At 39.0% G+C, this 24,593-nt stretch overlaps 1 protein-coding gene across 18 annotated transcripts in view; it reads left to right on the plus strand.

Annotated features, from left to right (window-relative positions):
* The window catches only part of EML5 (EMAP like 5), a 165,899-nt gene that overhangs the window by 127,444 nt on the left and 13,862 nt on the right, over window positions 1–24,593 (plus strand). For 9 of the 18 annotated variants that reach the window (XM_044924644.1, XM_044924646.1, XM_044924647.1 and 6 more), the window contains 6 exons: window positions 4,838–4,916; window positions 6,238–6,367; window positions 9,614–9,712; window positions 13,281–13,301; window positions 21,850–22,023; window positions 23,735–23,943. In XM_044924644.1, the coding sequence (XP_044780579.1) occupies window positions 4,838–4,916; window positions 6,238–6,367; window positions 9,614–9,712; window positions 13,281–13,301; window positions 21,850–22,023; window positions 23,735–23,943 (712 nt within the window). The other 9 variants (XM_044924643.1, XM_044924645.1, XM_044924653.1 and 6 more) reach the window with 9 other exon arrangements.

A 24,593-nucleotide genomic window follows, 5' to 3' on the forward strand; every position in this document is an offset into this window, starting at 1 on the left:
TAATTTCATGGCTGCAGTTACCATCTGCAGTGATTTTGGAGCCCAAAAAAATAAAGTCTGACACTGTTTCCACTGTTTACCCATTTATTTCCCATAAAGTGATGGGACCGGATGCCATGATCTTCGTTTTCTGAATGTTGAGCTTTAAGCCCACTTTTTCACTCTCCTCTTTCACTTTCATCAAGAGGCTTTTTAGTTCCTCTTCACTTTGTGCCATAAGGGTGGTGTCATTTGCATATCTGAGGTTATTGATATTTCTCCCAGCAATCTTAATTCCAAATTGTGTTTCTTCCAGTCCAGCGTTTCTCATGATGTACTCAGTATGCAAATGTGGATGTTCATAATTAGAATATTTTCAGTATAGTACTTAATATTCCCTAAAAGAAATTATATCTCACATAATAAAAAATGTAATATAGGGAAGAAGAAACTCTAGATATTCTCATTAATATTTTTCATTTATTATATTGAATTTTAAAGAAAATATTATCATTTAGCAGATAAATGGAGTATGTCAGAAAATGTGACCTAATTTTAATCTGTAGGCCATCCCTCATGGTAAAACACTTAAATTTCCTCCTTCATTGTGGAAGTGACCCAAGTTCTGACAGAAATATTTTGCTGCTCACAAAGAATGGTGGACACTGTCATAATTGTAATCTTTGCTGTTAACTTGCATTCTCAAAATTATTTTTTATTTATTTTACATTTTGTTCTCAAATTATTTTATAATTTAGTTCTACTAAATTCTCCTGAAAATGCCTAGGCAGAAAAGTCACTAGTGTGATTCACAGTTAGGAGTCTTCATTTTCATCAAATGCAAGTATCAAAGGAGATGAAAATGAAGTCTTTTTTTTCATCAACTTTGAACTTTTGTGAAGAGGTTAAATGGTCTGTATACATAATTGTCTTCAATTTTAAATAAAATACATCATCATCAAATACAAAACATTTTTTAAACAAAACAAATGTTTGTCAAATATCTCCTTAAAAGGAAAATATTTCTGATGACAATTTGACTTTATTTAGTTGATTTTTTTGTGGATTTTTTTTTCCTAAATGACATTAATAATTTTATGTTTTTCTTTTTCTGTTTAACTATTTTTATGACAAGTCTTAATATATTTAAAGTAGTTACTTGTCAATCAAATTTCCAATATTTTTTAATAAATCAGAACATGAAATAAAATTTAGGCATTATTGTATTTCCTTAGAATTTTATTGACATGTTACCTTTATTCTGTCTACTAAACTGATATATTTTATTCATAATCAATTTTCATATCTGTTTATCTCCTTACTTTTTTCTCTTGCTTCTTTTGAAGGCAGGGAGTAGTAAGGTAAGTTATTTTATTTAAGAAAACATTTTACTCAAAAATGTATTCTTCTGTTTTGGTCTTTGTGGTATTTTAAGGTACTGATTTTTTTCCTTATAAAACACTGCACTAGTTTTGCTGAGAAAGAATTAGAAAATGAAAGAGAACAAATCCTACAAAAGAGTTGCATTTGAAGATGCAATATGTGAGTGTTGTTGTAAGGGTCTTCCTTATAATCAGTGTTTTTACAGATGACTTTTCAGAAACGCCTGTACTCTAATAGTTTTAGTTTTTCCTTAAATTTCAAGACTTGTAAAAACAGTAATCACACATACTTATCTGTGGAAACTTTTCCAGTTGATAGCAAAGCTGTTAGTTTCATGTCATACTTGTTTAATATATTCATTAATTTCAAAACATGAACATAGGACAGTAGTGATAGTTACATGTTTAATAAAATTATATGTGCCAGAAAGGACTGTTTGCGGTCGTTTGATAGCTGCCTTTAGCCAAATAAAAGTGTCTTAAGACAGTTTCTGAAACAGGACAGTATGGGAAAGCCTCGTCTGTTTTGGAAGTTAAAAAAGGCGCCAGCAGGAAAATGCTGACAGATAAGATGAACGAGTAATTGAGAAAGATTGTGCAGAACTTCAAATGTTAGGTACTCCTTAGTTAATTTGGCAGACAGCAGGAATTCACTCTGTTTTAAGTAGGAGGTGATGTGTGCAAAGATATGAGTCTGGAGTGTGATGTGACTTCTTTAAAAGGCCTGCATAATCTTACACTATTTTAACAGAAGTGCAACATTCGGACCTAGCATCAGACCTGGAATAGCTTCTTCAGGACTGAGCTCTGCATTTTAAAGGGACATTGACAATTTACAGTGAACTAGAAAGACACACAGGATAAAGGAAAGTTGGGTGGCCACTTCACATAAAGGATAATTCATCATTTTTAGAATCACTACATTTCCAAAAAAAAAGAAAACTAAGTGGAGAGATAATTGCCATCTTACAAGCAGTTGTTCATGCAGGGTTTAGTAAATGCCCACTTGTCATCAGGGTTGTGAAGGGATGTTCTAGACATGTAAGAGAATTCTGGTTTCATTGGGAGGGGGGATGAGATTAACAGCTATGATCCTTCCAGTTCTGTTCAGCCATTATGTTGCTATGGGGAATTTTTTTATAGTTACCTCCTTTGTTGGAACAGTCCCAAATACCACATGGTCTCAAGACTCCCTCTGCACGCTTGGTTACATTGGCTGACTGGGAATCCCTCTGGGGTCAGAGGAGGGGGAGGCTCAGTCCCTTAGGCAGTCCTTAACAGCAGCGCAGTGCTACCAGCCTTCTACGCTAATGAACATTAAATAAGCTTAGATATTTTATTTGAAATTCAGTTTGCACTGTGGAAAATAAGAGTGGCAAGCTATATACAACATAGAACATGTTGAATTCTTTTCTGTTTCATCTTTTTTCTTCTGATTTCCCTGCCATTAATGGAATAATTTAAGCCTTTTTTTTATATACAGCAATAAATAAAAACAGTAGGCCTTTACTATATACTATATAGTTTATCTGCATTAAATGTGTAAAAGTATTTTATTACAGGACATATTTTACTACTATTTTAAATTCAGATTTGTGTTGTAATCTTTTCCTTTTTATCTGCTGCTGCTGGAAAGAGGCTCCAGGTAACCCTCTCTCTTTGCTCTAGTCCATGAGGCCTGATTCTGTCTTTTTATTATCTTTGATATTTACCATTAATGAGCTGTGTTCTTTACCTCTGTTCACAGCTTTCCATGTTTTTCTCCTTTGAAATTACTATCCCTGAAATGACTATATCTTAATAATTGGATTCATACCTGGTGGGCTACAGTCCATGGAGTCACACAAGTCGGACATGACTTTTTCACTTTAATAATTGGATTCATAACATATAAGTAACTGCCTTACTAAAACTTAATCCATTTGACTTGTGTAATTTTCCAAGTTGTATAATTTTAAGCAATAATATATCCTATATAAATTATCTTTACAAAAATTAAAATATGCTTAATTGTTATACAGGATTTAGAGATAAAAATTATATACTTATTAAAGCTGTCAGACAAAAACATTGAATAAAGGTCAAGAACTTGGAGGAGAAGGCAAGGCTGCTCCCATTCTTTAAAATGACTTTAGCATAAATATTTTAAAATACTAAATAATATATAGTTAATTATATTTATTACTTATAGACTTTTTTTTTTTTTTTACTTATAGACATTTTAAAAGTATATGAAAAAGGTTTGGAATCAAAAATCTTTGTGATAATTTGAAGAGTCCTTCATATAGTGTTGCAAGTGCAAAACTTTTATGTCACCAGTCATGGTTATATACTTCTACATACTGCTTCACATATGTATGAAAATACACATTTATATTACATGTTTAAGACATAACACTTTATTTACTTTTTATAGGTGTGTACCTTGAAAATCACTTTGAAGATGCAAATATATTGTTATGCCTTTCATTTTATGAATTTATTCAGAAATGTTAGAGTTTTCTTGACTGGAAAGTTAACTTGTATCATTTTCTGATTTAGTTGTTACTCAATTAATATTAAAATTTGAAGGGTGAGTTGATATATGACTGATTAAGATTCACTGTTCAGCTTATTAAACATTTGAATAATGACTATCTGAGTTTAAACTAAATGATGTGGGTTTAAAAAAAACAATAAGCAAAAGGCTTTTTTTAGGGAAGAGTTGCCACATTTAAATAGCTGAAAATGGGAGCTCCATATACCTAAGGACACATTATAAATAGATTCTGAACTTAGTGGTGGAAACAGAGGGAGAGGAATAGATTTGAGAGCTACTGTGTAAGTTTGCAAAATATGAAGTAAATAGTGAAAATGAGGGAAGAGGAATTGGAGGCAATAGTAATAACCTTTTCCAGAGTCGCTGTAAAATGACTTGTGTGCCTAACTGACTGTGTTGCCATAAACACACTAGGAACTTCAGAGGAGAAGATAAAGGGCACAGAGGACCCAGTGATGAGTACACGTTTGAACTCAGATGTGATTTACATCGCCAACAGTATGGAAAGTTTATAGAAATATTTTCAAAATTCAAGAAGAATATATTGAGTACTTGCCATGTGCAAGATACTGAGATAGCTACGTTAGAGCACTAATCTAGGCTGTTGTTGGTAACGTACCCCATCAAGAAGCTTTTGAGTTTGTAAAACTAACATTTGTATATTTTTATCACCAATCTGTTCTTATGCTGTTGTATTAGTTGCATTTATGGAACATACATCAAAGAAATTAAAAGTGAATAGAAGTTCTGACATTTTCTTTCTACCTTGTTGCCTTAGAAGATGCCAAGATATAGAGGGTGGAGTCTAGTGAGAAACACAGATGGGGTTCACTCTTGGGGTGGAGTGTCAGAGACATTGCTCTCTGGAGGGCTGAGAGGAGCTGGGTGAGGACGCCGGGTGATGCTTCCCTTCCTCTCTCCTGCTTCTCTGTTTCAGGCCTCCGGTGAGCAGGGCCCCGCCACAACCAGAAAAACTCCAGACCAACAACGTTGGCAAGAAAAAGAGGCCCATAGAGGTGAGGAAAATCCACCCCCGGTGTTAACTTGCACCTTAGAATGTGTCCAGGGCTTATTCTCTTTCCTATTTGTAGAACACCCAGATCTTACCATTATTCTTTATGAAAATAAGTGTGTTGAGTGTTCTTTTTTGTTCAGTTGTAAAAATTGATTGCTTAACTGTCAAGTCTGAGCTTGGATTGACATCCTCTGTTCCCTTTTTTTTTTTTTTTAGTATTTTAGTTTTCTATGAATAATACCCTGAATTGAACCATATCTCAGAGAACTTCTACATGTAAATGTATGGAATGATCTATGGCTTATAGAAGCATAGTCACCTTAGAGTGTCCTGTACTTAGTGGTTTGAACTTATAAGTTAAGGACTTAATATTTATACTAAATCAGAAGCTTTTACCCCATGATATATTCACTGTAGAGTTTAATAACAGCCCTGCTTCCAAGCAAAGAAACTTTCCACAATAATTGAGCAAAAGAGAAAAGTTCTTCCACATTTCATAATTTCATAATCCCAGTATCAGCAGTAACAAACAGACTGCTGGGTGTGTGTTGGTCACTCAGTCGTGCTTGACTCTGCAACCCCACGCACTGTAGCCCGCCAGACTTCTCTGTTCTTGGAATTCTCCAGGCAAGAATACTGGAGTGGATTTCCTTCTCCAGAGGATCTTCCCGACAAGGATCAAACCCTGGTCTCCTGCATCACAGGCAGATTCTTTACTATTTGAGCTACAGGGAAGTCCTTAAGCAGACTGCTCAGTGAGGTCAAAAGCAAGGTGTACAGCTGTGGGAGGGTGATTGTTGTACTTCCTGCCCCACTCAGCCTCACATGGCCAATGAAAATGGGCACTTGGAGTCGCAGAATTATCTTTAGCCTGAGTTATCAGAGACGGCATGCTTAGTACATGAAGCTGATAAACTCTTTGAATCCTTGGAAGCATATCACTTGGACCTAGTTTATCTTCAGTTATATATACAGATCAAATATTTTTGACTAACAGTTAACACAAATTGAAATAGTTTTCTTTTGGACACAAAGTATTTCAGTGTTTAACACACGAAATCTTAAGAACTAAAATTCTTGGAGTCAGATGACAGTATGCTTCCCTTTTCATTTTTATAGATTTATGTAGAAAAGTATGGAATGTGTGTTTCAGCTGCTCAAAAAAGCTTAGAGAGGCGCATCTAGCTTAGTTTTGTGTTTGAAATTTATAAATCAAAAATGCATCCTCCATTTTGACTGAAGACCACCAGTACCATATACAACAAAATAATGGTGAACATTTAGACATGAGCAAATGTATAATGGTTTTATCATTGTTTTAGGACCTTGTGTTGGAGCTTGTTTTTGGCTATCGAGGCAGAGACTGCAGGAATAATGTCCATTATTTAAATGATGGTGATGATATAATTTATCACACTGCATCTGTTGGAATTCTTCACAATGTTGCTACAGGTAGGAAACCCTAATTCTCCATTCCCCTCTTTTTATAATTGAGTATTTTTTATTTAGCATCTTGCTGGTGCTGCTGCTAAGTCGCTTCAGTCGTGTCCGACTCTGTGCAACCCCATAGACGGCAGCCCACCAGGCTCCCCCGTCCCTGGGATTCTCCAGGCAAGAACACTGGAGTGGGTTGCCATTTCCTTCTCCAATGCATGAAAGTGAAAAGGGAAAGTGAAGTCGCTCTGTCATGCCCGACTCTTAGTGACCCCATGGACTGCAGCCCACCAGGCTCCTCCGTCCATGGGATTTTCCAGGCAAGAGTACTGGAGTGGGTTGCCATTGCCTTCTCCAATTTAGCATCTTAAAACTCTGTTAAAAATATAAATAATTAAAATACATGAATCTGGAATATGAATATTTCATACTGTAGAACTTCCTAGTAATAATTTAAGGAATTTACAATCTTGAGAGTATAGCACAGCAGAAAAGGACTTCATAATGCAAAGTGCTTATAGGTCTCGATTAGAAGTGAAGGATGACTGTGCTGAAAGCATGTTTCACAGCAGAAACATTGGTAACTTTATTCTGTTTCCCCGCACGTGGTTGTCTCTGACAGTTAGTGATTGAAAGGAACATGTTGGGTGAGTGATAGCTAGGGACTGGCGATGGAGTGGCAGTGGTCCTGCTGAGGGCTTGGAAAGCCAAAAAGGTTAACTAAGAAAGCTGCTTGCCTGTGACTTGACTGATGATGTCTGTTAGATCCAAGAGATGGGAAAATATGTCTTGACGTCTATTTAACTGATTGTATTGTTGAAAAAGTTCTCTAAGCATCATTTGATGACCGAGGATGTGATAATCCTACTAGTAATACTCTTTATTAATTTTGAATTGCTTTATTACGTAAAGTTATAAACTTCATCAAGTCAGAAAGTTGTTCAGTTGCTCAGTCGTGTCCGACTCTTTGTGACCTCCCATGGACTGCAGCACGCCAGTCTTCCCTGTCCTTCACCATCTCCTGGGGCTTGCTCAAACTCATGTCCATTGAGTCAGTGACGCCATCCAACCATCTCATCCTCTGTTGTCCCCTTCTACTCCTGCCTTCAGTCTTTCCCAGCATCAGAGTCTTTTCAAATGAGTCAGCTCTTTGCATCAGGTGGCCAAAGTATTGGAGTTTCAGCCTCAGCATCAGTCCTCCCAGTCAATTTTCAGGACTGATCTCCTTTAGGATGGACTGGTTTGACCTCCTTGCAGTCCAAAGGACTCTCAAGAGTCTTCTGCAACACCACAGTTCAAAAGCATCAATTCTTCGGCGCTCAGCTTTCTTTATGTTCCAACTCTTACATCCATACATGACTACTGGATAAACCATAGCCTTGACTAGATGGACCTTTGTCAGCAAAGTGATGTCTCTGCTTTTGAATACACTATCTAGGTTTGTCATAACTTTTTTTCCAAGGAGGAAGCATCTTTTAATTTCATGGCTGCAGTTGCCATCTGCATTGATTTTGAGCCCAACAAAATAGTCTGTCACTGTTTGCATTGAAGATACAGTTTATCTAGTACAAACATTTCTGGCTTTTTTTCCCTCTGGTAGCTTCACTCTAATTAGGTAGAATGGATTATGTGAGTCATAATCCCCTACTCCTGGTCAGTATTAATCATTAATATGGAATATCTGTTTTAGTTTCCTTAAGAAAAAGATTCATCAAGATTATACAAATCAATGGTAATTTTCTATTCAATACTTTAGGTCATTACAAAATATCTCTTATTAATAGAAAATCCTCTTTGAGGCTTCACTTATCCTTCACAGAGAATATAGAAGATAAGAAAAGACACACTACATAAGGATGGGAGAGTAAACACACTTGCATATTTATACATGTAGTTTGCTTCAGTTTCCTGGTTTTTAGTTACTCAGCTTCCTAATGATGGGATGTAGAGAGCCGGGATCGGAGAAGGCAATGGCACCCCACTCCAGTACTCTTGCCTGGAAAAATCCCATGGATGGAGGAGCCTAGTAGGCTGCAGTCCATGGGGTCGCTAAGAGTCGGACACAACTGAGTGAATTCACTTTAACTTTTCACTTTCATGCATTGGAGAAGGAAATGGCAACCCACTCCAGTGTTCTTGCCTGGAGAATCCCAGGGACGGGGGAGCCTGGTGGGCTGCCGTCTATGGGGTCGCACAGAGTCGGACAGGACTGAAGTGACTTAGCAGCAGCAGCAGAGAGCCGGGGTAGAGAGATGACCAAGCCCCTGCCCCAGTGGCTTCTGTCCGTTCTGTGGGTACATTGCTGTGTGTATAGTCCAAGAAGTCCTGATCTGTTAACTAATCTATTGATTTAGTCAGTAGCACATATAATTATTTGTTTGTTCCTTTAACTGAACTCAGCCCTGGGAAATATGAAGCACATTTTACTTTGAGAAGAAGTTCAAAAGTAATGTTAGATATATTAAACATTATTTTAAAATGTTTTTCTTTGGTTTCGTTTTGCTCTTTGGAGGACCTAGTGTCGACAGGGCTCCGCCGGGGCCCAGTCTGCCAGCCTGGCCTCGTCCCCGCCTCTCCGTTTGGCTTGCAGGAGCCTCCCTTCCTTGCCTCCTGCACAGTCACGGTCTGCCAGGCCTCTCCACTGTCGCTGCCACGAGATAAACCAGATTACTTCTTTGATCAGAATTTTTTCAGTACCTCCCCACTGACTACAGAATAAATATAAAATTTAATAATAGACTTGTTTTCAAAATCCTCTGTAATTCTAGTTCAAACTTGCCTGTCCAATGATATTTCTCACTTTTCTTTTTTGTTACCCTGTATTTCAGCCAAATGAGCCATCTGTATGCATACCCACGGCTTCCCTGCCTTTGTATCTTTGCTTCAAGTATTCATTCCTCTTCCTGAAACGTGTGGCCCAACCACATTCACATTTCCAGAATCTGTTGTCAGTTCAGGAGTGCCATCTGTTCGTAAGAAGAACAGATCACTGCATATTTCCATAGCGCTTTGATCTTTAACTCTCTTGTGGCACTTGATGTCTCCAACCTGGTTTTACATGGTTATGCCTTTCAGGGTTCACTACTTTAAGGATTTGTCAGTCACGTTTACATCCTTAGGATGAAGTATATATACTGTGCTCAAAAAATATATGTTAAATAAGCAAGGAAGTTAAACACAGCAGTTTATTACTCTGAGTAAAGTGCATTTGACTATTTCACGTTTTAAGTTTTCAAATTTAATTTTCAAATTCTTTTTTTATAGGGACTCAGAGTTTTTATCAGGAACATAATGATGATATTCTGTGCCTCACTGTAAATCAGCACCCCAAATTTATCAACATAGTGGCAACTGGCCAAGTAGGTATGTTTCTGTATTTTAAAAAGAAATAGTATTAAGTAATTGTCTTCTTTTAATTAATTCAGTATCCTAGGGGAAAAAGACTAAAACATTTTTGTGTATTGTTTGAAATGCATTTATACATGAAGCACACATCCAGTTTTACCATATTATTTGCTTCCAGGCACTTTTTTTTCACTTTATCTGTATTGGTTCAGACAGTTCAGAATGAAGAGCATTGTATTTTATAGTGGTTGAAATAGTTGGATTTAATCCTTTAGCAGAAATTTCTGAGCAGCAGAAAGTTTGTATTTAATAGCATGTAAAGCAGTAAGGAAGAGTCTGAGGCGGGAGTGGTAAGTAAGAGGAGCTGAGAAGTGACTGGTGAGCGGGCAGAGCCTCTGCCTCGGCAGGGGACGCCCTGGAAAGTGGAGAAGCCAAGCCTGAGCTGCCGGGGAGCCCTTCTGCCTTTCCCTTTGGCGGCGATCGTATTTGCCACCTGGTTTTGAAATCCCCTGTCTTGCTATTTTCTTTCAACTCTCTAGAAAACTTTGACAAAAGTTGTAACTCCACAAGCAAAATGATGAGCAGGTGGCAGGTCTCTTTAGGACAAATCTACCAGTAATTGATCACTGTGACTGCTACGTAACAGACCTACCTGATCAGTGAGATCTTCACGACCCTTGTATAGTTTGTAAAAATGATCAAAATCATTGGGTTTATTGGATTTCAGTGAGCCTCAATGGCTAAGGCAACTTTCCAGGCGTTTTTTCCTTCTTGAAGAAGATAATTTATGCTTTAATATGATCAGTTAGAAACTTGTTCTCTGTTATCTATTAGTTCTAGAGTTATGCCACAAAGACCTTTCTTCCTTTCTGTAAAAATTTTCTCCTTTTAAAAAGAAAGTAGGTCAGTTCTTAACCTGTTACATACACAATATTCTGAGCTTTGGATTTATTAGTTATTTACATTCTGTTGATGTATGGTTGGTACGTGGTGTGTTAGATTCTGCTGTACAGCAGGTCGTTCAGCTCTTTTCTGTTACGGGTCATCACAGGACAGTGAATACAGTCCCCTGTGGTATGTGGTAGGACCGTGTTGTTCATCTGTTTTATATATGGTAGTTTGTATCCGCTAACCCCAAGCTTCGGTCTCTCCCTCGCCATGTCCTTTCCCCTTTGGTAACCATTAATTTGTTTCCTGTGTCTGTGAGTCTATTTCTGTTTTATTAGTAAGCTAATTTGTGTCCTGTTTTAGATTGCACTTGTATGTGATGTCACATGGGATTTGTCTTTCTCTTTTTGACTTGCTTCACTTAGTATGATAATCTCTAGATCCACCCGTGTTGCTGCAGATGGCATTGTTGCATTCTTTCTTATGGCTGAGTATTATTCCATCGTGTGTGTATGTACCACGTCTTCTTTAACCATTTTCCTGCTGATGGACATTTAGGTTGCTTCCATGTCTTGGCTCTTGTAAAATAGTGCTGCTGTGAACATTAGGATGCATGTATCTTTTCAAAGTAGAGTTTTCTCTGGATATATGCCCAGAAGTGGGATTGCTGGAGCATATGGCAGCTCTGTTCTTGGTTTCTTGAGGAATTGCATGGTTTTCCATAGTGGCTACACCAATTCACATTCCTAGCAACAGTGTCGTCTGGAGGAGGAAATGGCAGCCCACCCCAGTATCCTTGCCTGGAGAATCCCATGGACAGAGGAGGCTGGTGGGCTCCAGTCCATGGGGTCACAGAGTCAGACATGACTGAGGGACCAACACATGCATACATACTAAAAGTGTAGAAAGGTTCTCTTTTCTCCACACCCTCGCAAAAAATTGTAGGCTTTCTGATGATAGCCATTCTGACCTGTATCAAGTGATTGGTTTGCATTTCTCTAATAATTTGTGATATTGAACAGTGTGTCTTCTTTGGAGAAATGTCTGTTCAGGTTTTCTTCCAATTTTTGATTGGGTTGTTTTTTGTCATTCAGTTCTATGAGCTGTTTGTATATTTTGGAAATTAAGCCCTGTTGGTCAAATTATTTGCCGATATTTTCTTCCAATCTATAGGTTGTCTTTTCATTTTATTTATAGTTTCCTTTGCTATGCAGAAGCTTCTAAATTTCCTTATGTCCCATTTGTTTATTTTTGCTTTATTTCTATTGCCTTTGTAAATTGACCTAAGAAACCATTGGAGAATGTTTCCTTTGCGTCATTTTACTTGTATCAATTAATGTTTCTCTGACTTTATGAATTTAGGAGAAACAATTATCTATTATGGGCCTGAAGGAATGTTATTATATGTAAGTGTTCCTAACCTCTCCTTAGGAAGCTGTTATAAAATGCTTCCTCATATAGAACAGAAATCTGTTTCTCTTTCATTGCAGTTCACCGGTCCTCGTTTGGGGGCACCTAGAATATTTAGACCTGTGATGGTTAGGTCTTTATCTGTACTCTTTATTTGCCCCAGGCCCACAGACATTCCAGGATAAGCCTGTTTTCCAAAACCAAAACCCTCAGTTTTAAACCATTCTTCACGTGACAGTTTCAAGTCCTGTCATCATTTCGTTGTCATCAGAGCATGTTCAAATCTAAAAGTGGTATATCCTGACTGGTCTTCTCAGCAAAGTCAAGTACATTATTGCCTTTTCTCTCATATTCCAGGTCAGGACACAATACATCTACATTATCAGTATGTCCTTGAAACAATAATTTCATAGGCTTCCCAGGTGGCACTAGTGGTAAAGAACCCGCCTGCCACTGCAGGAGACATAAGAGACGTGGGTTCAATCCCTGGGTTGGGAAGATCCCCTGGAGAAGGAAATGGCAACCCACTCCAGTATCCTTGCCTGGAAAATCTCATGGACAGAGGAGCCTGGCAGGCTACAGTCCATGGGGTCACACAGAATTGGACACAACTGAAGCACACAGGGACATAAAGTTCTAATAAAGTAGAGAACAATCGTCTATCTAAAAAAGGTTTCTAAATTTTTCTGCTTTCTTTCTTGCTAAAGATTATTGACTCTAAAATTTTGATTAATAAGTATTTCTACTGTAAATACAATGAATTTCATATTTTCTTTTTTGGCAGTCTTTTACTCAGACAGAAAATGTTTAGTTAAAAAAATAAGAAGGGTTAGTTTGTGGCCTGAATTAAGAGCCTTCCTTTCCTTGAGTTACATGCCAACTTTTACCATCATTTCTTTCAGGTGATTTAGATCTGATTCTTCCCTTCAAGTAGAGCTACATGAAAGCCTGAAGGATCTATTAGCAGGGCATTTGTAAACCAAAATAAAGTCATATCAATTTTAAACCATATCAGTACTATTGAAAATGTTTTTATAATTTCATGTAACTCACTAAAGAAAATACTGATCTAAAGATTGAAAGGTCATATGCATATAATACTAATACGCATATATAATTGAAATTAGTGGCTTCACTTACAGTACACTCAATTTTATGTAATTTTATATATGACACAATTATTTAAATTATTTAAAATTATCTTATGGTAGTTGAGTTTTTATAAGTTTTGCATATGGTGTTTATGCTGTTGCTGGATCATTGTTTCTCTGCTGCTTTTCCATTGTAGGTGATTTGGCAGACATGTCAGGTAAGGAAACCTATCACTTTCTACTTTACTCATACTGTTAAGCAGTGATAGCCTACATTTTTACAGAGTAATAAGATAGCTGAACTATTTTGGGTTTTTTAAAAGTCAAGAATACATCATTTTAATGTCATGATACTGAGCCCAATCTACAGTAATTTTTTTTAACTGAATTTTGACTTTCTTAGTATGCTCAGAATTGTTGTAAGCACTTTACTTGTATTACCTATTTAGTCGTCACAAGAGTTCTCCATAGTAGGTATTAACTTGCCATTATCATATACCTGGTAGGAATAATGGTGGGGCTAAAATTTGATCTTAAGTATGAATCAGTAAATTTTATTGCCTAGAAATAAAAAATTTTCAATGACTATTTTTATATAATCATCAAAATTATTGCATATGTTAGATCAACAGAACATTTAAAGATTTGAAAATAACTTTTTATTATTGAATTTAACCATGACTTTGTGAAGTTACAAAGCTCTTAGATGAACAAATGCATGTCAGTTGTTTTTAGATATTATAATAGCTAGGCTTTTTCAACTCAATTTCAGTTCATATAATGTAGTAAGTATTAACAGTCTGATAAAAAAAACATTTCCCAGTGAGTTGTATCCATTTCCTTCTCCTCCAGGATAAAGCATGATTTTGTGATTTGACTATTTAAACCACAAATGTATTCGCAGCAGACAATGGCCTTGCTCTCTTGGGCTACACCCAAGAGCAGAGGTTAGCAGACTTAGAACCCGTGGGCCAGATCTGCCCACCGCCTGTTTTTGTACAGCCCATGACTGAGTATAGTTTTTAGTCATTAAAATAGTTGGAAAATATCAAAGAAAGAGTAAAATTTCAGAAAACATGAGAAGTGTATGGAATTCCGGTTTCAGTGCCCACAGATAAGGTTTCTGGCACGGGCCTGCCTGTTCAGTCACGTGCCGGCAACGGCAGCTGGGCTGCCCGCAGGGCAGGGTGGCAGCAGGGACTGTTGTAACACTCGGTGCTGTCCCGTGCAGCTTGGCACACTCCAGATCGCAGCGGTTCTGTTTTAAAGCTGGACAGGTTTTGAGTGCTACATGTACTGCTATATTCCACAACGTTTTGTTGTTGTTGAAGTATAGTTGGTATACAGCATTATATAACTTTCAGGTATACAACATTGTGATTCATTTTTTATAGCTTATATACCACTAAAAGTTATTATAAGATAATGGCTATAATTGCCCTGCGCTATACAATACATCCTTACCTATTTTATACAAAACAGTTCGTATCTCTTACTCTCCCACCTCTCATCTGCCCCAGCCGCTCCCCTCTCCTTAGGTCGCCACCAGCTCGTGTTCTGTATCCGTGAGCCTGTTTCTGGTTTGCATATGTGTTCATGTGGATCGTTTTTTAGAGTCTACATATGAGTGATATTGCACAGTATTTGTCTTATCTGTCTTACTCACTGAATACAACATTCTCTAGGTGTATCCACCTTGCTGCCATTTGGTTTTTTAACCATGGCATATCTATCATGGCAAAACAAGAGAGGGGAAAGGAAAAATAGACTGAATGTCAAACTATAAAGGCACAGTGAAGTGTGGATTTTGTTGTCAAATGAGATGGTAAAACATTGTGCTTTTTATGCAGTGATACTGTAGCTGTGCTGAAAGAATACAGCCAACGTTTTCATACTGACTTTGGTGCAAGATCCCCAGGTCACAGGAAAGCAAAAATAAGAAAAGTTAGGAAAACAGTATCTTTAGACTTCCCTGGTGGTCCAGTGCCTGGGACTCCAGGCTTCCACCGCAGGCGGCTTGGGTTCAATCCCTGGTCAGGGAGCTAGGATCCTGCATGCAGTGTGGTGTGGCCAAAAATAAATAAATAAAATAAAATTTTAAAAAATTATTTAAAAAACACAGTATCTCATCACAACAGAGTTTATTCAAAAAATAAAAATAAAATGTGGCTAAAACCTAAGTAAGGTTCTGAATAACTCATTTGTTAGCTAATTAAGACAAGCTGTTTATTGCTGGCTTAATTAAGTCATGTTTGACTACAATGAATGAGTGTCCAGAGAAAGTAAACTTGTTTAAGATCTTTTGCCAAGAACCATTGCTAAAACAGTTGAGGGCTTTGCGAACATCAGTCGTCACTAAAAACAGGCGAAAAAGGGGGCAGATGATTCTGAATGGTTTCCCTTGGTTCTTGATAGGTTGACAGATGTTGCCAGTTGTTTACTGCAGGAATCAGTGCTGACTTTTAAGTGACAGTTTGCCTCTATAAATGGTCTCCATGGAACAACTTGAAAAGATAATATTTTCAAATAACTTAAGAAAACATTAATTCAGTACAACCTGAAGTGGAATCTGTTAAGATGTACTACAACTGAGGGTGGTAAAAGTATATGTGGAGCTAGAGCAGAAAAGAGGATCGTTTGTAAAATGGACGAGGCTTATAAACTTGAAAGGCACTTGAGGCCTATGGTTTATTCACTGTGTTATTCCTCAGCAGCTGCTTTGTGAAAAATATTTCAGTCTATCATGTATAATTGAACCTCAGGATTTTGTTTTTGAGAGTCAGCAGTTAACTTTATTTGCTCTCATAGCCCTAACCATCCTCAGTTGTTAATTTCTGTCAGAAACAGAAGGTGAGTGTCTGACTTCCCCTGCCACAGCAGTTGAGTGGTTTAGCAGCAGTAACATTTTGTCGTTGGTGTTCTTTGCAATCTCCGTCACTCAGAGCCAGGACTGAAATTTTTCTGAGACTAACTGCCCTCAGTCTCTATTATGGAAAACTGAATGGCTCTGGAAATTAGTTTTTGCTGCAGATTTGTTAATGTTTCTTAATGATTCAACCTGAAGTTACCAGGAAACTACAATCACAGTTACACACGTTGAAATTACAGTGCTTATACGTGAAATTTATACTGCAGGAAGCCACTTGGTGACAGCTGATCTCTGACTCACAGGTCCTGCCACACTGCACGCGTATGTCTCAGCCGTCAGAAATTAAGACAAGACACCAGATTCCTTTCCCACACAAATTTGCAGCAAGTATATTTTCTGGGCTCAAATTTCAGTTCCAGCAGCATTGTTTTTAGATCTTGATACAAGTGTAAAGAAAATTGCCATATTTAAAAAATCTGTTTAACTGTACAGTTGAGGAACTTCCACCTAATGTTCAATTTGTAGTTATTATTCTGCAATATAATACATGCTAAAAAGACAAACATCAGGCCAGAACTCTAATACAGTTTTCTGAATGCCTTCCAAGTGATTAACATATTCAGTTAAAATCATTTGCTTTTGGATTGATATTCATATTTGACAGTACCTATCTGTGAGACATTGTCAGAATTGAAAATCATTATAGGTCATCATTAACAAATGAACATTTGTAATTGTTTTTTAAATAAAGAACATTGACTTTGAACCCCACTTAAGTGAATTAATATTCCCCCTCAAAAAATTAATTCTCATTAGTAGATCAATATTATAAAAATTTTCACTCAGTGAATTTCATCAATAAAAATTTTGTGGAAATTTGTTTTCCACAAAAGAAAATTGTTTTCTTGTATTACATAAGAACCTGCATAATGTCTTCAATTTTGTCTCTTTTACAGTAACAGTTTGCTGAGTCCTACTCTAGAGGGAGACAGGCAATAAATAAGTACATTTTTTAAAATAGCATGATCTAAGATGGTGATCAACATGATAAAAAAAACAACAGGGTGATAGCAACAAAGCAGTGGTTTTTTCAGAAGTGGTAAGATCTAGCTAGGCCAAAAATGATACTAAACAGTGACGGCCAAAGGGTGGTCTGGGGGCTCCAGACTCAGGCCTGGTTTCAGACTCCTAGACCACCCACACCTTCAGAGGTCCTAGAGGATCAAGGCATGGTGGTCCTGGGTCTATGTCTCTTTGAAAGCACTGCTCCAGGGGTCACACACAACCTGCGTCTACCAGCTTCTGCCCAGGGCAGCCCCCTGAAGACTCAGAGACCAAGATTCGTTATTGGGGGCTGATCGCATAGACATAGAGCCGCAACGACTGAAACAGCATGCTCCCAAGAGAAGGCGGGTGCTCGGTGCCCCAGATGGACAGAATGGCCTTATCAACACAGGAAACATTTCAGAAGTCAGGTTCTTACACGCTGGCAAGCAGGCCATTCTAGTGATGGTGAGTTCAGTCCTGCTTGTGTTCACTTTTTGCTGTGGAGGCCCTAAAGCTGAATCAAGAAACAGGAAGGTTAGTGTGACTGGAGTAAGGCCTCTGAAATGAACTTTAAAAAAGGTTGGGTCAGTCACGTGGGTCTTTGCAGGTCATAGAGAGGGGTTTGCATTCCTACTAAGTACAGAGTCCATCACCAGAGAGTTGTAGGCAAGGGAGTTTATGTGATCTAATTTATACTCTGAGTACATCACTCTCTGCACTACTAAGAATACAGAGAGGAAAGAGCCTCCAGAAAATTGGGAGGCTCTTGCAGTAGTCCAAGCAAAAGACATTTTAAACTAGGGTGGTAGGAGTGAAAACAGAACTAGGCAAAGATGGCTCAGATTTTAGCGGTAGATCCAGCAGTCTTTCTGATAGAGTGGATTGGGGGCATGATGGAAAGTAAGGAATAGAGAGTAACTTAATTTCTTGCTTGAACAGCTGGCTAAATGAGATAGCGCAATACTTTGGGAGAGAGAGTTGGGCAGGAAGAAATTATCTGCAGTCATTAGGAATGAAGGGAGTGTAGGTTCAAATGCAGGAAAACTGGTAGGTTTGGAGGTGGGAAAATAAGGAAGATCCTCTCTGATGGCTTTTGTTGATACTTCATCATCTGAGGGTGAGGAGGTGCTGAGGTAGTGGGAGAAGTTTCAAAATTCTCACTTTGGAATGTGGGAGAATAAACGTGTGTATTAGAGAGGGTATAGTCTAATTACCATCTGAGTACAATAGTTGTGTTTTGACTAGACCCTAAGGGAACATCTTTTGTCTCTGGCAGAGTTTTTTCAGCCCACCTAAGACTGTGTAAGGAGGTAAGAATCTGACACTTTTGATCCTTAAGGCAAGTCAAGGAGAGAGAGCTCTGTCTGGAATAGGTCACTGTTTGTCCCTATAGGCTGTTCATTACATGACTTAGTGGTCTTCCACGGGCCCTCTCATGACCGAAAAGAAGGAAATTGATCATTGCCCAGGAGTGCAGAGGGAGGGTGCCCACCTGCCTTTGCTGATTCAGGAGCCCCAGTGCTTCCCGGCCCTTCCCCTCTGCCGCCCGCAGCACTGGCCTCACCCACGCGGCTGTGTTTGTATGGAAGTGGTGGGGTTAGATGCTTCCTTGCCTTTTCATCAAGTGGGAAGGACAATAAAATCCTCTTTCAAAACCATGACCTAAAATCAGTGCTCCCTGGGTCTTCCCTGGGTGGCCCAGTGGCTAAGACCTCTCACTCCCAATGCAGGCAGCCCAGGATTGAGCCCTGGTTAAGGAACTAGATCCCACATGTCGCAACTATGACCCAGTGCAGCCAAATAAATGAATATTTTAAAAAATAATAACAAATTAGTACTGCCTTTTAGCCTGAGTGAGTCATTTTAAGATGTGAGCAAAGACTTGAACTGAATCACTGATGTCAGGGGTGAGGGGATGGGACGAGAAGGATTGTAGGATGTGTGGAGGTCTTACCACAATGGGTGTAGACTATTAAGTTGACTATGCAGTGTCTTTCCCCTGAATTGCTTGTATTTGCATGAGGGAGGCATGGATTCCTGAATAAAATCAGAGCTTTATTAAGAAGGAAGGAAGGAATGCTGGGTCCAACATCAGTGGTGATGTTGTCCAGTATAGAAGAAGTGAAGTGAAGTTGCTCAGTCGTGTCTAACTCTTTGCAACCCCATGGACTGTAGCCTACCAGGCTTCTCTGTCCATGGGATTCTCCAGGCAAGAATACTGGAGTGGGTTGCCATTTCCTTCTCTAGGGGATCTTCCCGACCCAGGGATTGAACCCAGGTCTCCTGCATTGTAGGCAGATGCTTTTTACCGTCTCAGCCATTGGTACACTTAATGGTCCATATTAAAATCTTGTTTTTAAAATGCACTGTTTACTATGCTGCATCAAGGCAAACTAGGGGATGGAAAAAAAAAATCCTTTAAAACTTCGATTCTTATGAAATCTATTTGTAATTTTAAGAGACCCTTATGGGCTCCCCTGGTGGCTCCATAGTAAAGAATCCGCCTGCTGATGCAGGAGACACAGGTTCGACTCCTGGTCCGGGAAGATCCCACAGGCCATGGAGCAAGTAAACCCAGGTGCCACAACTCCTGAGCCTGTGCCCTGGAGCCCAGGAGCCGCAACTCCTGAGCCCACGTGCCTCCGCTGCTGAAGGGCCTGGAGCTCTGCGCAGCCTAGAGCCCGTGCTCCGCAGCTAGAGAGGCCCCCGCAGCGAGAAGCCCGTGCTCAGCAGCTAGAGAGGCACTGTGCAGCCACGAGGACCCAGCAAAGCCGTAAATAAACTAATAAAGATACTTAAGAGAGAGAGGGACCCTGTGGCATCTGTGTCCTGGAGATGGAGAGTGAGGAATGGTTACAGATCGTTGGTAGGGTTGATTCTCCGGAGAAAGTCAGTGTGGCAGCTAGGCGCTGACCCAGGGCAAGGCACTTCACTTCTGTGAGCCTGAGTCCACAGGAACACAGAACCGCCCAGAGGCAGGGATTGGAAAGGACGAGATGCCCCTGGTCACACGCCAAATCCATGAGACGTGCCTCTCTGGCGACCTCAGTAAGGGCAGAAGCAGGAGTAGGATCTCAGCTACTCCAGCTTCAGGCATGACCACTTTCAAATTACAGGAGAAAGTCAAACGACAGAATTTAACCTTTTGTAAGGTAGACCTTGAGAATGTCCAGTAATTTAAATCTTAAATATTGCTACTGATGTACGTTTAGAGCACTCTAAGTGTGTAACAGTCTCATAACATAGTCATACCTATATGTTTTAAGAGGTGAATTCTTGGTATAAGTTCTTACCATCTCATTTGATTTTTTTAATAAAACTTTGAAAATTTCGGGAATTCAGTTTACTGAAAGTTACTTGCTTTGTAATTTATAAAATATTGAATTTGGAGAATATTGAGTGTTCTTTCTTAAAAATCCATTAGCTACATCATCACATTTAGACAAATACAGTGTATGGATTGCCCAGAGTTTCTTTTTATAGATATAAAAGCATTTCTGTATTACAGAAGACCTGTTTAATATTTGTCACTGGCAAAAAATTATAGAATGATCTCCGGTATATGTGTGTGTGTGTGCGTGTATAAATCACCTAGCATTTCTTACTGAATTAAGTTTACCAGTTCCTCATATCCTTTCACTTTTATTGAATGAGGAATGTACTAATTTTAGTCCAGTGCTTAAATTATTGTGATCAATTTTTCACACATAAATGCTCTATTACGTGGTAAATTTTTATGTCTGTTTCCATGTTGGTTTTATTTTTTTACAGTTGCATAAATCTTTGAATAATTTTTACTTAATGATACTCAAATTTAACTCCCTGGGTTCATATATTGTAACCTTGTTTGAAGAACTGTCAGCTTTAATTTGTCATTGTATACTGTAAATTGTAGATGGTGTAAAATATAGTCTAAATTTATCAGACTGTTTTCTTTAGAAACTAGAATTTCTGTCTGCATCAAGTGATTTTAAGACAGCTTGTCAAGATGTAATGTTTCTCTATTTTTGCAATATTTGTAGCAGATTTATAATTTGAAGCAAATGCACTTTCATGTATTAATTATTTTACTAAAAGTACTTGTGTCCTGAGACTGAACATAAATCTGTTTCTTTTTATAGGGTGCAATTCATGAAAAAAGAACAGTTCAAAACTATGGTTTTTTAACTTAGAAAATTCAGAGAACTGGGAAATCTTTTTAAGCAGTAAAAATGGCTACAAAGAAAAAAAAGTATAATTTTAAAAGGATAAGCAGTAGTATTTCTCCCATAAAATCCTGTTTTTTAAAAAAAAAATACTGTCTTATAGAGTGATATGCACTTAGCTTTCACCAGATGTATGTCTATTTGGTTGAAAATTTCCTTTGTGATCTATTCATGTGATTTCCTACCTATTGCCTTTCTCAATTTGTATTCACTTTCAGTCTCTTCTTCATATAGGTACTAAATATATCTTGGTATTTAATTATTGTGTAATGTTTGTATATTTCTCCATAATATACATAATTATACAAAGACTTAACATGTGTCTAGAACACGCTTTTTTTTTTTTTTTTTTTTGAAAAGTTGTTTAGAGTTGTGATTGCCTAATTTGTTTGTCTAAAATCTATTTTCTCAAAAGTGCAGTTGGACTATAGCCTGAGGAAGTAGTCTGTATTTTTCTCCCTGTCTCTCCTTTCTCTTTCCTTTCCTTTTTTTTAAATTTAGTCTTAGTTTTGAGTTATTTTTTATTAAGTATACAGTCCTTTGGTATGTATTTCTTCCATGTTTCAGACATAAGTATGCATCAGCCTTAGTAATGGAAACGTCTATAACAGGTGTATCACAGCTTTGGATGCTGTCTTTGTTTAGCCACAGCTCCGTCTATTCACATCTGGGATGCCGTGAACAAGCAGACTTTGTCCGTCCTAAGATGCTACCATTCAAAGGGGGTGTGTTCAGTGAGTTTCAGTGCTACTGGGAAACTCCTGCTCTCTGTGGGGCTAGACCCAGAGCATACAGTTACCATTTGGAGATGGCAAGAAGGTAGGATTTTTCTCTTTGTAATTTAAATAAGTAAATAAATATAGGGTGAAACGAATTTTCTATTTCATATTTGTATTAACTTCTTGATTGAAACCATTATTCATTACAGCCCTACTCAGTACACATACAAAGCTGTTATAGGTGGGTTCCACTTTAAAAACCCAGTGAAATTGTAAACAAAGCATAAATTAATGAGTTACTAATACTAAAAAGGATTCACTGCTCTCTCCTTTCAGTAAGAAATTGTGCATAAAAGGGTCTTGTAGTTATTATTTGGTTGGTTATAAAGGATCTTACTGAAGAATGGAAATGAATTATGTTGTAAGTGAATGGAAGAGCAATAAGGTAATGCTACTTTAATACACTGCAGACAAAACTTTGCTGTTACAGAGCTGTTATAAAAAGTGAAATTCACCTTTCAGCCAGAACTGCCATCTTCCAGTAATTCGCCAGAGTGACCAGCACGAAGGGCAAGAGGAGTGGCCCCTGCTGCGTGTTCTCTGGCTCTCAGAAGGCATGGCCCTGCATTGGTCCTTTGGCCACATACTTGCAAATCCAGGATAAAGGTGATAGTGTAGATATCAAAGGAACAGATACTGTTCAAAATGGAATGCCCCACGAATGACACCGTGGCAGAATGGGGGAGGCTGCAGTGTAACCAGCATGCTGTCTGCTTTGTTGTAAACAGACAGGGGCAAGATTCCTGCCAGGGGAATTAACGTGCACATTGAGCATTTAGACACACTGGGAGCCAAGATAGCTGCCCAGAATGCCTGAAGGAAAATGGTCAGAAGAAGGAAGCCAGAGAGAAAGGGACTTGGGTTCAGTCGAAGCTCCAGCCGGTCCCCCCAGAGAAGCGCACTTCCTGAGAACCAGTGGAAAGGAGCCTGAGCTGCGGGAGCCCATTCCCTGTGAATTCGTGACCTGATGGGCGCAGAGAAAACAAAGACCCAAACTGTGAAAAAAATAGAAAGTGAAATTCATAGAGTTGCATAGAAAAGAAAAGAGATAATGGTTCCTACAATCTAAAATGCCCCGTAAATTATAATGAAGCTCTCCTTGAATCCTACATCACTTGCAAAGTGTGTAAAAAGAACCCTGGGCACTAGTAATCATCTGCGCAGGATTGCTAGATAGCAGTGCAAGGGACAGGCCGTGTGTGTGTGTGTGTGTGTGTGTGTGTGTGTGTGTGTGTGTAGGGGGCAGGGGGTGAATGCTGCACCACGAGGCTTGTGGAATCTTAGCTCCGTGTGTGTGTGTGTGTGTGTGTGTCTGTGTCTATGTGTGTGTGTGTAGGGGGCAGGGGGTGGATGCTGCACCATGAGACTTGTGGAATCTTAGCTGTGTGTGTGTGTGTCTATGTGTGTGTGTAGGGGGCAGGGGGTGGATGCTGCACCATGAGGCTTGTGGAATCTTAGCTCTGTGTGTGTGTGTGTGTGTGTGTGTGTGTGTGTGTGTGTAGGGGGCAGGGGGTGGATGCTGCACCATAAGGCATGTGGAATCTTAGCTCCCCCACCAGAGACTGAACCTGGGCCCTTGGCAATGAACGCGCCGAGTCCTAACTGCTGGACTGCTGGGGAATTCCCTGCACTTTCTTTCTATAAGCATTTGTTTTTTGAACTGTATGTTTTCAATAACTGCTTAATCCTATAAAAAAATCAACTTAGTTCTTATACTCACCTGGAAAATTCTGTTGTATCTTTTTTCTTAGGTGCCAAAATTGCTAGCAGAGCTGGTCACAACCAGCGTATTTTTGTGGCTGAATTCCGACCAGATTCAGACTCCCAGTTTGTCTCTGTGGGCGTAAAGCACGTCAAGTTCTGGACCCTGGCAGGAAGAGCTCTTCTTAGCAAGAAGGGGCTCCTGAGCACTCTGGAGGATGCGCGGATGCAGACCATGCTTGCTGTTGCGTTTGGTGCAGTATGTCTCTTCAATTGCCTGTGGTCGTGTAGCTGTGAATTACCCAGACTGGACTGTTTGGGGTTTTCTCGCCTTAGATGAGCCACACGAACGTGGGGTATATGGCACTGCAGTCCACTAGTTCTAGCCTGTGTCCCGGTCCTGCCTGTATTTCATCTTTCCAGTTCTGATACTTTGAGAAGTCAGGGAGTGGGAAAGAAAGTGAACGAGGGAGAAAGGTTACGATGGAGACTTGAATCCTTGGGCCGTGGCCATTCCCAAAAGCTGGCCTTAACTTTCTGTCACCCTACGTCTCCGAGGCCCTAATAATTTGTCAGAATAAAAGACATATTGTGACATATGACTTTCCAGTGTTTAAGAGGGTGCTTGGTTTAGGATTTCCTGTGCTTCCTGTTATCTTAACTCACTGCTTATCCTGAGGTTGGAAGTGCTCGGGGCCCGTGTCTCACCAGCGCGAGCACAGCCCTGCCCTGGCTTCCTAGGAAGGGTGCTCCAGGGCCGTCTCTTCCCCACCCCCCGTGCCACTTGGACTTCTGGTTTACAAGACACTTCTCTTTCCTTTAATATCTTGTCCTGGCCAGGCTTTTTCAATCCTTTGGTGCACCAAAAACCTAAGGTGGTTTTCTTTAAGTATTTATGTTGGGTGTGTA

The sequence above is a fragment of the Bubalus bubalis genome, chromosome 11 (genome assembly GCF_019923935.1).
Source record: "Bubalus bubalis isolate 160015118507 breed Murrah chromosome 11, NDDB_SH_1, whole genome shotgun sequence".
NCBI classification, from domain to species: domain Eukaryota; kingdom Metazoa; phylum Chordata; class Mammalia; order Artiodactyla; family Bovidae; genus Bubalus; species Bubalus bubalis.